The sequence below is a fragment of the Ailuropoda melanoleuca genome, chromosome 5, assembly GCF_002007445.2.
Source record: "Ailuropoda melanoleuca isolate Jingjing chromosome 5, ASM200744v2, whole genome shotgun sequence".
NCBI classification, from domain to species: domain Eukaryota; kingdom Metazoa; phylum Chordata; class Mammalia; order Carnivora; family Ursidae; genus Ailuropoda; species Ailuropoda melanoleuca.
Window position 1 is genome coordinate 124,318,248 of NC_048222.1, and position 13,908 is coordinate 124,332,155.

The window sequence follows — 13,908 nt, forward strand, 5'->3', positions numbered from 1 at the left end:
ACAGACTGCTTCAAGTAAGCTACTCTTCAACATCTCCTCAACATATTTTTAAATTATTCATAAAGTTATAGTAATTTTATCATTTAAAGGCTTAGCTTAACACTGATCTTAGAATTAGTCTCATATTTATAAATTATATTTTGGGTCATCTTAAAGTGTCAAATCAAGATGTTACTTTTTCACAGAAAGTAAGACATGAACAGTTGGTTTGTTCACAAAATTACCAGTAACAGAGCTGACAACAAAGGCTAGTTTTTCATATACCTGTCTTAATTATTCTTTGTCTAATTATTCTTTGCCAACAAACTTCGCAGACCAGAGAAACAATGGAACGTGTGGAAACATGTTTCCGTGACATAATGCCACTCCTAAGTCTTTCATTAAGTGTTCATAAACGAATCACTCCACAGTCCTGTTTATACAGGACAGCCGCCTCTGATTCTATAATTCATTCTGTAGAAATTCGCTTTTGATAGGTTCTGGCTGCACCGCTTTCCATTAATGGACATACATTACCAATACAACACAGGAGGCCAACAACTCCCATCCCCGATTCCCTATTAATGCATCATTAATATACGCCACTGGAAACCAGTCTGATTACCTCGAATATTCAAGGACACTGGGGTAAAACCCCGAACACCTCAACAACTTACCAAAAAAAAAAAAAAAAAAAAAGTCTTTCTGAGCCAGAACCTGCAACTCATCTTCTGATGTGTGCAGACTAAGCTTTCACTTCTTACTTTTCTGAAAAGCTGTCACGCAGAGAGAGATGGGGAAAGGAGGAAGGGCAGAATGAAGAATTCTTTCGTCAGCTAATGGGAGATACCCGCCCGCGGCCGATAATCCCACGCAAGCCCTCCTAGAGGTAACCAGACATCTTTTCAGGGATTTGTTCAGGATATCGAGGTGGTTCTGCACCACCCCTCAAAAACTAAAGCAGGCCCACTGGGGAACAGAGGCAGGGGTGGTGATGTGGGCGTGAGTGGGTACAGAAAGGAGATGCGCCAACTATTAGAGTGAAGTCCCTTGTCCTTTAAGGAAAAGCAGCTTTGCAGTGCGACGAAGTCCGACTCCCACCTGGGCCCGCCAACCAGCGGTCTCCAGAGACTGCAGTTGATGGACTGCACCTGTCATCACACGGTTCCGCGCGCAGCAGAAGAAACCAGCAGGCAGGACCAACGTAGGATCGGGAGAAAACATTTGTTAGGGTCGGGGTTATGATCAAGCCAAGGCACTTACGGGGTACACCTATCGCTGTACTCATTGGCGATGGTCTCGATGCCGCCACTCCTTGCTACAGCGATGTAGCAGTTGAGAAAGCCGAGGTCAATGCCAACCACAGACATCCCGCCGCCTAGTCGTCGGGGTGCTGGTGCTGAAGCCTCCTGTGCGGGAACCGCGTCCTTTTCTGAGCTGTTGCTCCAGGAATTGGGACTCCTACGAGAAGCAAAGGAGAGATAACCCGAAGTCGCTACGCATTAAATCTAGGGCAGCGCGTCCGGGACCAGAGGAGGAGATACAGGCCTCCCGCGCCGCTGGCTCCGCGGCCTCGGTCTCTCTCCACTGCGGTTCGACCGCCTCCAACCGGCGGTTACAGAGGTCTGCGCCTGCGCGCTCGGCCGCCGGGGAGGTGCGCGAGCTGCCGCTCTGCTCCCGAGGCTGCTCCACGCCTCGACTTCGGCCGCTTCCGTCAGTACTCGGGCAACGGCTGCCCGAGAAGCTGAGGGTTCGAGAAAGATCTGGAAAATGGAGGTGGCTAAGCCAGACGAGGGTGGGAGGGAGAAGGCGGAGCGGGGAGGATCAGGGAGGAGAGGACGGAAAGCAAAGGTAGTTTGCTCGCCATCGCGCGGCAGCTGGGAGAACTGCGACTGGGTTAGGTGAGAGGCAGCCGGCCGGCCCCGCGCTTGGCCAACGAGTTTTGAAGCCCCCGTTTTGGGTTGTTTGTGGCAACCAGAGGCACGCCTATTACAGCGGCTGGATACTGCCGGGGCTTGCCCGAAGTTGGACGCGCGGCCGGCAGTGGCTAGCCTGCACCGCCCCCTCACTCTTTCCAGAAGCAGCGCCACCCGCAGCCAGAGTACCCACCCGCCGGCCTCGCCACCCCGAGGGGCCCATGTGCCGCCAGTCGGAGCGCTCGCAGTCTGGCCGCGCGGTCCTGCCGCCCGCCTGCCGCGCCCGGCTCTGTGAGGTGGCGCCCATTGTGCCGCACGGCGGCAGCCTCGCCTCGCCAGCGGGGGCGCCGCCGCTCCCGGGGAAAGGAGTCCTTTTCATTCCACTCGCTGCAATATCTTGTATGAAAGCCAACTGAACAAATTATAGGGTTTTGTTTTTCCTTACCAGGGGCTGAAATGCCAAAAACCAAACTTCTACCCAGAAACAAGAGCACACTGACAACTTTTCCCTTCTTGTAACTTCCTTTACACCATTACAAAGATGCAGTCTCCTCCACTGACCCTAACCTCTGAAAACCAGTGTTACAGAAAACCGACCTTAAGTCTGTCTGCACTATGACACCAGGTAAGCCAGTGCATTGCCTCCAGACTCTGACTCTGCCCTTTGGTCCGCAGAAAAACAGCCTCGTGTGGTCCAGCTGTCTGCCTTCGTTTGATCCGCATCTGTTGTCTAGCTGAAATTTAACCAAATTATAGTTTACGCTTACAAAGTTTGGCTGTCTTGTTTCTCCTTGTTCACTTCGGGGGTTTCCTGTTCCTTTTCTCCCAATTCTTCCTGTGTTTCCTGTTCCTTCTCACCCAATTCTTTGTATGTTTCCCGTTTCCTATTTGTTTCCGCCTTAAAAGAGATTTTTTTACTACTCTCTTTTTCCCTAATTGTTCTCTTAAGAGAACTTAGACTTTTTACTACTATCAATGCTGCAACAGCAGCAGCAGCAAGTGTGACTATAGCTCCTGCTGCTGTTGCTATGAGTAATGTGAAATCCATTTTCAAGGGTAATACTAAGGAAACTGGAATGTATGGTATTGTTTTGATTCCAGTCTTTCTATATTAAAAAATCCCATCTCGCTTCCATTTCACCAGCACACAGGAAGACGGGTAGCTCCTAGCTGACGCCTCCCTCGGTCCTCTTGGATGTGGCTAGACTGGGTGGAGGGGCCTCCCGGTAGGCAGTGCGTCAGCAGAACAGGGATTGGGTACTGCTGCCCCCAACAGAACCCTGGGCAACCAGTCCTACTGGGTGTCTCATGGCCTCTAGCTTCCCTCCTTAGTTGGCCTCTTCAGCCATCATCCTTTTGAGCCCGCCACCATCTAGATTTTTTCCAGAATTATCCTTAAACTCTCCTAGGACCATTTATCCACGCTTTCTGTCTGTAAAATCTGAGGGTGTGAGAGTGATGTTTCTACTAAAGAACGCTTAAAATATTAGGGTAAAAAGTAACAGTTGAGGTCAGGAGCAAGTGGTTATCACCACATTCTTTACATAATTACGGGAAGGAAATCAAAGAATCTAGTGGCTAAAAGCATGACAAGCTTTGTGGTCAATAGACTTGGGTTGTAGTCCCAGGCTCACTTAATTTATAGCAGTTGGACCTTTGCCAAATTACTTAATTCACCAAGTTCCAGGTTCAAAGTATGTTAAAATGATGACAAATATATTATCATCCCCTTTTTTGATTAAATAATGTAAGTGTAACAATAGTGCCTTCCTTGCTGGCACTGAAAAGGCCAAAAAATGGTAGTTATGTCTGTTGCTAGAATATAGGAATTATATTGATTTATTTACATTGATCCATGTATACAGCAACCATGCTGTACTCTCATAAATTCTAGTATTTGTAGTTTCTTGAATTTTCTGTGTGTCGGATATGGTCTGGGAAATAACTATTTTTTTTTCATTTTTAATCCGTCTACTTCTCATTTTTTTATGTTTCCTAAACTCTCTGATGTTGAATATGAGCAGTAATGATGAGCATCTTGTCTTGTGCCTGACGTTAAATACTTGTTTATGATGTAAAAAATTAAAATTAACCTCTTGTCCTAATTTGGTAAGTTTTTCTCATAAGTGGACATTGAAACTTAACAAATTATTTTTATCTATTGGTATGACCTTTTTCTTCTCCCTTAATCTATTAATGTGGTGAATATTAATAGATTTTTCTAATATCCTTGTGTTCCTGGGATAAACCAGTTAAGCCATGACATTCTGATTATTTTTAGATATGTTGGATTTGGCTTGTTATTTTATTTAGAATGTTTGCATTTATAAGTACGATTAAATTTTCCTTTTTTTTCTCATCTTGATGATATCAGGATTATATTAGCCTCATAGAAGTTGAGAGGTTTTTCTTTTCTTTGGCAAAGTTTTGGTAAAATAAGCGTGTAAACATCTTGACCTGGAATTTAGGAGATTTATGACCACTGATTAAGTTTTTTTAGTGGTTATAGTCTATGTTTTCTATTATTTCTTGAATCAGTATTGATTTATTTTTTTATTGACAATTTGCCATTTCATCTAAGTTTTCACATTTGTCGGCATAAAGTTGATTATTCATTTATGAGTTTTGAAACTCTCTTCTGTAGTTATAGATCCACTTTTTGATTCTTAATATTGTTTATTTGAATCTCTTTGTCTTGGTTCTTATTACTACTGCTTTGTTAGAAGAACCAGCTTTTGGTTTTCTTACCTCCTTTATTATGGCTTTGTTTTCTATTTCATCTGCTCTTTATTATTTCCTTCTATTTTTTTATGTTAACGTTGTTTTTTTCCTAATTTTCTGAGTTTAAGACTCTGCTCATTAGTTTTCAGTCTTTCTTGTTTTCTTTTTCTTTTTCTTTTTTTAAAGATTTTATTTATTTATTTGACAGAGATAGAGACAGCCAGCGAGAGAGGGAACACAAGCAGGGGGAGTGGGAGAGGAAGAAGCAGGCTCATATTGGAGGAGTCTGATGTGGGGCTCTATCCCACAACGCCGGGATCACGCCCTGAGCCGAACGCAGACACTTAACCGCTGTGCCACCCAGGCACCCCTTTTTTGTTTTCTAATACGTATATTTGTAACCACAAATTTCTTTCTAGATACCATTTTAACTGAATATCTGAATTTTTGAACAACTGAGAAGAGTAGGCAATGAGATAAAAATGTCAGCATTATTAATGATAAAATGGTATTACAGAAATGCATGTGTCTTATAGGCTTGTAATTATTGCACCCCAGAATTAAGCAGACTTATCTATTTTGTTATGATAAAACACCTAGTTCCACACTGAGGTCCGTCCCTGTAAAAATCCAAGAAAGAATGGACCAGAATGTGTGTAGGCTCCCAAGAGAAGTGAGAACAAGGCTGACTTATTCCCAAATTCACCAAGTTAAGTCACTTTCCCCGCCAAAAGTCTTTAGGCAGTGCTTATTTAGGTTTACCAATGTGTTTACTGATTTGTTTGTTGCCTATTGCATCCCACTCCTTCCTTCTGGGTTCAGTTTTCTTTCAGTAATTCTTTAAATAAAGGTCTCTGAATGGTGAACTGGTTTGTTGTTCTCTGAAATATATTTTCTTTACCCTAATTTTTGAATAATAATTTAGCTGTGTGTAGAATTCTTGATAGTCAGTTACCTTCCCTTGTCTTTAGGCATCCATTACTATTGAGACTAAATATTATCCCATTGAAAGTCATGAGTTTGTCTTTATTTTTCTTTGATATTTGGTAGCTTAATTATGATCTGTCTAGGTGTGGATTTCTAAAAATTTATCCAGAGATTTTTTGTTAACCTGAGGATGAATGTTTTTTTTGTTGTTGTTGGTTTTTTTTTTTTTAATTTTATTTTCCTTTGATTATTGCTTCTCACCCCTTCTTTTCAGGTTCTTTTGGATTTCCTATTAGAATGTGTAGGTCTCTATTCTAACCTCTATGACTCTTAGTCTCTTTTTGTCAACTGTTTTTATTTATTTATTTATTTTAAAGATTTTATTTATTTATTCGACAGAGATAGAGATAGCCAGCGAGAGAGGGAACACAAGCAAGGGGAGAGGGAGAGGAAGAAGCAGGCTCATAGCAGAGGAGCCTGATGTGGGGCTCGATCCCACAACGCCGGGATCACACCCTGAGCCGAAGGCAGACGCTTAACTGCTGTGCCACCCAGGCACCCCTGTCAACTGTTTTTAATTTCAAGCATTGTACCATTTTTAGATGTTCATTTTCAGACTTGTCTGTTCTTTCATACTGTACTGTTTTCATTATTTCTCCTCCTTTAAAAAAATCTATTAATCATTTTAAACATTCTAATTTTATAGTCTCTTTTAGAGTATTTTATCACATTTTTAGTTCTTGAGGGGTAATTCTGATTGTTTTATCTACCAACTCTGCCACAATGTACTTTCTTACTTCCTCATATGATTTATATTTTGACCATAAATTTATCTTCACTAAGGCTACTTTTACTGTGGGATTTTTGTGTACCCTGAGTCATAGAAGTGTCCCAGAGAGGTTTTGTATTTGTTTTTGTTAGAACCCTGAGGAGTGTCACTGCTCCTAGAACAGTTTTAATTATTCAGTTTGGAGTTCATATACCATACATATAGTGTTTATGTATATATACAGTTGACCCTTAAACAACGTGGATTTGAACTGCACAGGTCCACTTATATCTGGATTTTTTTTGGTTAACTACAGTACAGTACTATAAATGTATTTTCTCTTATGATTTTCTCAGTAAGATTTTTTTCTCTAGCTTTATTATAAGAATACAGCATATAACATGAAAAATATGTGTTGTTTATGTTATTGGTAAGGATTCTAGTCAACAGTAGGCTATTAAGTTTTTGGGAAACCAAAAATTATACATGGATTTTCAACTATGCAGGGAATTGGCAACACGAGCTCCCATGTTTGTTCAAGGATCAACTGTACTTTGTTCTGGCACAAGCCTAGGTGTTTTTTTGTTTTTTGCTTTTGTTTTTTGTTTTTTAAAGATTTTATTTATTTATTTCACAGAGATAGAGACAGCCAGCGAGAGAGGGAACACAAGCAGGGGGAGTGGGAGAGAAAGAAGCAGGCTCATTGCAGAGGAGCCTGATGTGAGGCTCTATCCTATAACGCCTGGATCACGCCCTGAGCCGAAGGCAGACGCTTAACGACTGCGCCACCCAGGTGCCCCAAGCCTAGGTGTTTTGATTTCTCACAGATGACTTTTTTTCTACTCACTGCTTTGAGATGATTGTCAATCCTCTTGTCTACTATAGTTTGGTGCCTATTTTCCTAGTCTCTCTTCTTAAAAATATGACTCTCTCACTCATATGTGGAATTTAAGAAACAAAACAGATGAACATAGGGGGTAAAAACAGAGAGACAAAACATAAAAAAGACTCTAAATATAGAGAACAAGCTGAGGATTGCTGGAGGGAGGTGGGCAGGGGGATGGGTTAAATGGGTGATGTGCATTAAAGAGGGTACTTGTGATAAGTACTAGGTGTTATATGTAAGTGATGAATCCCTAAATTCTACTCTCGAAACTAATATTACACTATATTTTAACTAACTAGAATTTAAATGAAAATTGAAACAAACAGAAAAGAAAGCATATGGGACTAGCCATATGCTTAACTCTCTGAAAAAAATAAAAAATGAAAAATAAATCACTCCTTTCAAGCTTTCAGTACACATGATGTGTTCAGTTTCAGTCCCCTTACTTTACTGGGCCCAAGCTCATAATTCTTACTTACATGAGGGTGTTGAAACTCCCCTTAAGGTCTGTACATGTTTCTGAATCCTCTGAGGTACTATACAGTATTAGCTCCCAGCAATGTTCCTAGACTTGAGTATCTTTGTTGCTAGCATCTGGTATTTCCCTTTTTATTAAAAAAAAAAAATCTCTTTTGTATGTATTTTATCCGATTATGTTCATTGTGTTTGTGGGGAAGGGTATCTGTGTAAATTCAATCTGCCATATTGCCAGATATTTAGCTCATATACTTGCAATAAATATTTGATTCAGAATCTCTATTTCAACTGGATTATTGCTGTAATTTGCTTCCTGGTCTCTCTACATTCAGTCTTAACCCTATTAATAGAGTCAAGCTGTCTTCCTAAAGCATTGCTTTGACTTTGTTATTCACCTGTTCAAAAAATTAGTGATTGTTCTCCACTGTGTAAATTCTTCACTCTGGTATTTAAAGCCTTTCACATTTTGACCCAAAATTTACTTTTCCAACCCTATTTCCTATCACTTTTCTACATCAACTGTTTTATCCTAGCCAGCTTGACCACCTACTGTTGTTCAAATACGACAAGTTTCTCCAAGTTTTTGTGCCACTGTCTTTCTCTGGGATGTAGCTCAAATTTTACATGCTTATTAAGATCTTCAATATTGTTTGAAGGTATCATGAGGCCTCCCAAGACTGCCTCAAGCTGACACTTTCTTTCCTTTGTTACCACTTCGTACCTTTCTTTCTTATATTTTTCATTCTGTTCTCCACCAGTTATTTGTTTTGTCCATTTTACTAGGTTATAAACTCCAGATTATGACCTTTACAAGATTATGAGGGTATGGAATGTATTTGTTTTTGTGTACTTCAAAACTAGGCAAGGCGTTGAACTAAAGGGTGTACAATAAATAGTTGTGAAATAAGTAGGAAATTCACCCTAATAATAAATCCTATGGTAGAGATTTGCATTGAAGTCTAGAAGCTTCTGTGTTTGAAGGGCTAGAAATCGGACACCTCTCTGAAGGGAGGGATCCTATTAAGCAGGAAGATCTCAGGGGAGGCAACTTTAGAGTTATGCTTTAAAAAATGAATAACCTTCAAGGTAGATAATGAAAAGGAAGGAACTAATGGGCAAAGAGAAAAGAAAAGTACAAAAAAGATAAATGACATTGAAAAATAAGTTCCAATGGCAGAGGCATCAAAAAGCATATTGTATTTGGGGGATCAGAAGTTACTGGTAGGGTTACAATGCCTAGAAGGACAGATATGGTGTACAGCTGAAGTCTAGAGCTAGAGCACAAAGAATATTGTATCCCACAGTAAGAATAAGAAATCTTTCCATTTATCCTGCAGGCTAGCCATTTACCTTTTCAATAACGAAGACACATTTTTAATGTTCAAAAAACTATGCCTTCCAAAGTAACTTTTTTAAAGCTTTTATTGAAACAGAATGTCCATGTACTACCATGAGTTCAAGAGCATTTCAATACAATCTTGTATTTTGCTAATCCCCTAAGCTTGTACATATATGAAAATTGCTACATATACATAATATCCAACTTTAAAATTCAATTTTCATTTTTAATTGGCATATGGACACTTGAATTACTTGCAAAAACTTCCCCCAAACTTCACCTCATCCTGATGATCTACAAGTCAGGAAGTAGTACTGTAAGATATTTACAAACACAAATAGATGGAGACTGACATGATCAGATTGAGAGTTTAAAAAATACTTTGGTGGCAGTGTTAAGGATGGATTAGAGCAAGATGAGAATGAATACAAAAGGGTCACCTTAGACTGTGCCAAACAACTAGCTGTCTTTCAAAAATCTATTATTTTGTCTTGTACACATGGCTGCTCAACTGCAGACTATATTTCCCATCTTCTTTATAACTAAGCATGGCCATGTGACTAGAGTCTCACCAACACATATATTAAACATGTACAACTTCCACCTTGCCTGGTTAAAATCCCTTCCACATCCTGTGATTTATTTTTCCCTTTTCCTGTCAGTGGGAACACAGATTAGCCAGAGACCCAACTTTGTGCAAATGAGTACAATGTTCTAGAATGGGGTTCTTTACCTAGGGCGTCCCCATGTCCTCAAGGGATCCATAGAATTAAGGGGGGGTTGTCTTGAACTAAACTTTAACTAAAATTTAACATTTCTTTCAAGTATGAATATAGACACAAATCACAGTAGTATTTTTTAAAAGATTTTATTTATTTTGAGAGGGAGAGAAACAGTGTGAGCGGGGGGAGGGGCAGAGGGACAGAGAGAATATCAAGCAGACTCTGAGTGTGAAACCCTACAACAGGCTCAATCCCACAACGGTGAGATCATGACCTGAGCCGAAATCAAGAGTTGGATGCTTAACTGACTCAGCCACCCAGGCACCCCACAAATCACAGTAGTATTAATAGTCTATGATTTTTCCCAACAACGGAAATCAGATATTTTCATACCACATTATAATTACTGGATATATAATTTCAAACAACATTTATGGTCATCAATACTATGAAATTATAATAATTATTAGACCATTGGACCTTGTTATGTGTTAAAAAGAGGCACATACTACTATATCACAAATTTGTAATTTTACATATTTTAATAACCATATTTCAAGTAGTTTCCTTTGTAATTCTATGTATTTCATGCATTTAAAACTATTAAAGGGATTCACAGGCTTTACTAGGCTGTCAATATTTATATATATATTTCTATATAAAATATTTCTATATATATAAAATATATATGTATATATACAATATATAAATATTTTATACTATATACACAATATGTATATATACAATATATATTGTGAGCAATATACATATTGTATATATACATATATATTTTTATATATACTTTAATACAAATATTTATATACTTATGTATAAATATATATATAAACAAATAAATATATAAATTTCTCACTTTTTTGGGGGGATGGTTAAAATTTTCTCTTATTCCTGGGACACCTGGCTGGCTCAGTTGGTACAGCATGAGACTCTTGACCTTGGGATTGTGGGTTGAAGCTCCATGTTGGGTGGAGATTACTTAAAAATAAAATCTAAAAAAAAAAAATTTCTCTTACTCCCTTCCAAGCTGAATATCAGTTTCTTTAACAGAAAAGATGAAACAAAGTAAGAATTGAATATTCCTATCATTTTTTGTGACATTGAGTTTATGTTGCTAGTGACGATCTTGATTTATAATAAGATACCATATATTGAAAAAAAATAGAAAAGACATTCAAAATGTCTGATTTCTTTTTTGAAGGAATAATAGAGCAATGCAAGGAAGAAATAATTATCAGCATATTGCTAGGGAGGGAGAATATTAATGTATTACAGAGTATGGGAAAGACCATTAGTTAGTTATTCCTCAGTGCTATGGGTTGAAGGGTCTCTTCCCCCAAATTCATATGTGGGTGTCTTGATCCCCAGGGCCTCAGAATGTGACCTTATGTGAGATAGGGTCTTTACAGAGATAATCAAATTTAAATGAGGTCATAAGAGTGGGTTCTAATGTAATATGACTGATGCTCTTAGGAAAAGGGGAAATTTGGGCATGGAGACAAGCATAGAGGGAAGATGGTATGAAGACACAGAGGGAGGAGACAGCCACCTACAAGTCAGAGAGAGGCCTGGAACACAGCCCTAGGAAGGAGCCAAACTGGCTGTCATCTTGATTTTGGACTTCTAGCCTCCAGAGCTGTGAGATAGTAAGTTTTTTGTTTTTTTAAGTCACGTGGTTTGTGATACTTTGCTATGGTAGCCCTAGCAAGAGAATGCACTCAATCATCACTTCCACTGGTGACCTCCAAGGAACCATGCCTCCCAGGATCTATGCCCTTCTCACTTCACTCCTCTGGAATCTGTGCTAGGCCCGTGGCTTGTTGTAACCCACAGAAGGCGACTGAAGTGAGGCTGGGCCAGCTCTGGGCCAAAGCCCTGGGAAGGCCTAGCATTTAAAATGTTGCACTCTTGGGGCGCCTGGGTGGCACAGTGGTTAAGCGTCTGCCTTCGGCTCAGGGCATGATCCCGGCGTTATGGGATCGAGCCCCACGTCAGGCCTCCGCTATGAGCCTGCTTCTTCCTCTCCCACTCCCCCTGCTTGTGTTCCCTCTCTCGCTGGCTGTCTCTATAATAAATAAAATCTTAAAAAAAAAAAAAAAGAAAGAAAGAGTCATAAAAAAACTTTAAAAAAAAATAGCCTCTCTCTTTTTTTTTTTTAAAGATTTTATTTATTTNCGTCTGCCTTCGGCTCAGGGAGTGATCCCGGCGTTCTGGCATCGAGCCCCACATCAGGCTCCTCTGCTGAGGGCCTGCTTCTTCCTCTCCCACTCCCCTGCTTGAGTTCCCTCTCTCGCTGGCTGTCTCTATCTCTGTCGAATAAATAAATAAAATCTTTAAAAAACAAAAACGGGCGCCTGGGTGGCACAGCGGTTAGGCGTCTGCCTTCGGCTCAGGGCGTGATCCCGGCGTTACGGGATCGAGCCCCACATCAGGCTCCTCTGCTGTGAGCCTGCTTCTTCCTCGCCCACTCCCCCTGCTTGTGTTCCCTCTCTCACTGGCTGTCTCTATCTCTGTCAAATAAATAAATAAAATCTTTAAAAAAAATAAAAATAAAATAAAAAACAAAAACAAAAACCAAAAAATGCTGCACTCTGGGGAGGCCTGAGAGGCCGTTTAAGGAGTTTGGCTACCCTGCTGGAGAGACCACATGGAAAGGCCTTGTAGAAGGGGAAACATCCCTGAGTCTACACGGAGAGAAAGTTTTCAGCTGTCCATGCTTGTCAGCTGAAGCCAGCCTTCCAGCTATCCCTGCCAGAGAGCCACAGAGGTGAGTAAGCCAACTTGGACGTTATAGTTGCGTCCACTGTCTGACTGCAATTACACCAGAAATCAGCAGAAGAACCACCTTTTGATTTAGGGTTGTGAGCAATAAAAAAAAGTCCTTGTGTCTTAAGCCACTGAGTATTGGAGTAGTTTTGTTACATAGCCATAGATAATTGAAATATTCCCTTATTTTACAGCAACAGAACTTCCAATAGACCAAGTACTGGCCAATGAGATGTTAGGAGAAATAGCATGTCCTACTTCTAGAACGTGTCCTTAAACCCCTTCCTCTAACCCACTTTCTGGAATGTGAACGTGCTGTCCATCTCAGGCGATGAGTGAGTAATGTCCTAGAGATCGCTGAGCACCAAGATAGCCCGGGCTGCTGTCATGCCTGCCTTAAACTGTTAGATGAGAGAGAAATAAACCCCCTGTTGACTGTTATTTGGGCTTCACTGACAGCAACTAAACACATATCCTAATTAATACATAAGGAATTTTTATTGATGAAGACATTTTACAATCTTTTTCGCAAAGTTTCTCAGCATGTTTTACAGTCTTTTCCTCTGGAGGCTGTTTCTCCACACTGCAGTGAATTAGGACATTGCCTTAAATGAAAGAAGGAGATAAAATACAGATGATAACATGGGATCCTACATACATCTGTATGATGACTTTCTCCAGATGTGATCTTTATAATATTAATTCAATGTACTTAGTTCATAGTTCCGTGAAAGGTAAAATGAAATGGGTAACTCACATCAAGGGGTTTTAAGATGGAGCCAGGAGGCCACTAGGAGATGGGCCATATGCACATTCTCACTGGTAGAGCCATGAACTTTTGAACTGGGCCAAAACACAAATATTCCAGGGACTCAACCTGAACACCTGCTACTTGCTACAGTTAAAGACTTTGCTTAGTGATAGCCTTGGCAACCAATTATATTTAGCCAAGATTAGCTTTCTGCCACCAATATCAATCAAAAATTCTTTGTAAACAATGTATATAAGCATTTCCTTTCTCTTTGGAAACCCATCACTTTTGCACCTTAATGGGACACTATCTAGGTTGCTACCCAAATCTATATACCCTGAATTGCATTTCTTTGATCTCAAATAAATGCTTTTGCTTAAGTTTTGCTCCCTGAGAATTTTAGGTCGACAGTTCCTTGGACACTGAAAGAGTTTGGGAAGATGGCAGACCACGTCCATCTTCTATCTAGAGATTTGCAATGCACAAGAATCTTTTAAAATTCTGTAGCACCTAAATGTGTTCCACTCAACTAGAATCCCATGGAACTCCCTTTGGGAAACAGTAATCCAGATTGGTTTGTGTTGACACTGTGTAAGTTTTTGTGAGAATAAAAACTGGAATCTGAGTTAAAAAAAAAAAA

General features: G+C 40.0%; 1 protein-coding gene and 1 long non-coding RNA gene across 7 annotated transcripts in view; one reads left to right on the forward strand and one right to left on the reverse strand.

The window, feature by feature from the left end:
- HSPA4L (heat shock protein family A (Hsp70) member 4 like) overlaps nt 1–2,809 on the reverse strand; it is a 56,542-nt gene extending 53,733 nt beyond the window's left edge. The window contains exons 1-2 of one of the 5 annotated variants that reach the window (XM_034661639.1): nt 2,663–2,809; nt 1,243–1,440 (exon numbers count right to left, since the gene is read on the reverse strand). In XM_034661639.1, coding sequence (XP_034517530.1) covers nt 1,243–1,349 — 107 coding nt within the window. In that variant the 5' untranslated portion in view covers nt 1,350–1,440; nt 2,663–2,809. Of the gene's footprint in view, nt 1–1,242; nt 1,441–1,527; nt 2,015–2,088; nt 2,109–2,492; nt 2,602–2,662 lie in introns of those variants that run through there. The other 4 variants (XM_019802739.2, XM_034661641.1, XM_034661640.1 and 1 more) reach the window with 4 other exon arrangements.
- LOC117802432 lies at nt 748–4,872 on the forward strand. Of its 2 annotated transcripts, none has more exons than XR_004625845.1 (3): nt 748–868; nt 2,344–2,520; nt 4,825–4,872. It is a non-coding gene; the product is annotated as an uncharacterized LOC117802432 (long non-coding RNA). The 2 variants fall into 2 exon arrangements; XR_004625844.1 differs by lacking the exon at nt 748–868 and adding an exon at nt 1,628–1,755.
- Nucleotides 4,873–13,908: the final 9,036 nt, after the last annotated feature.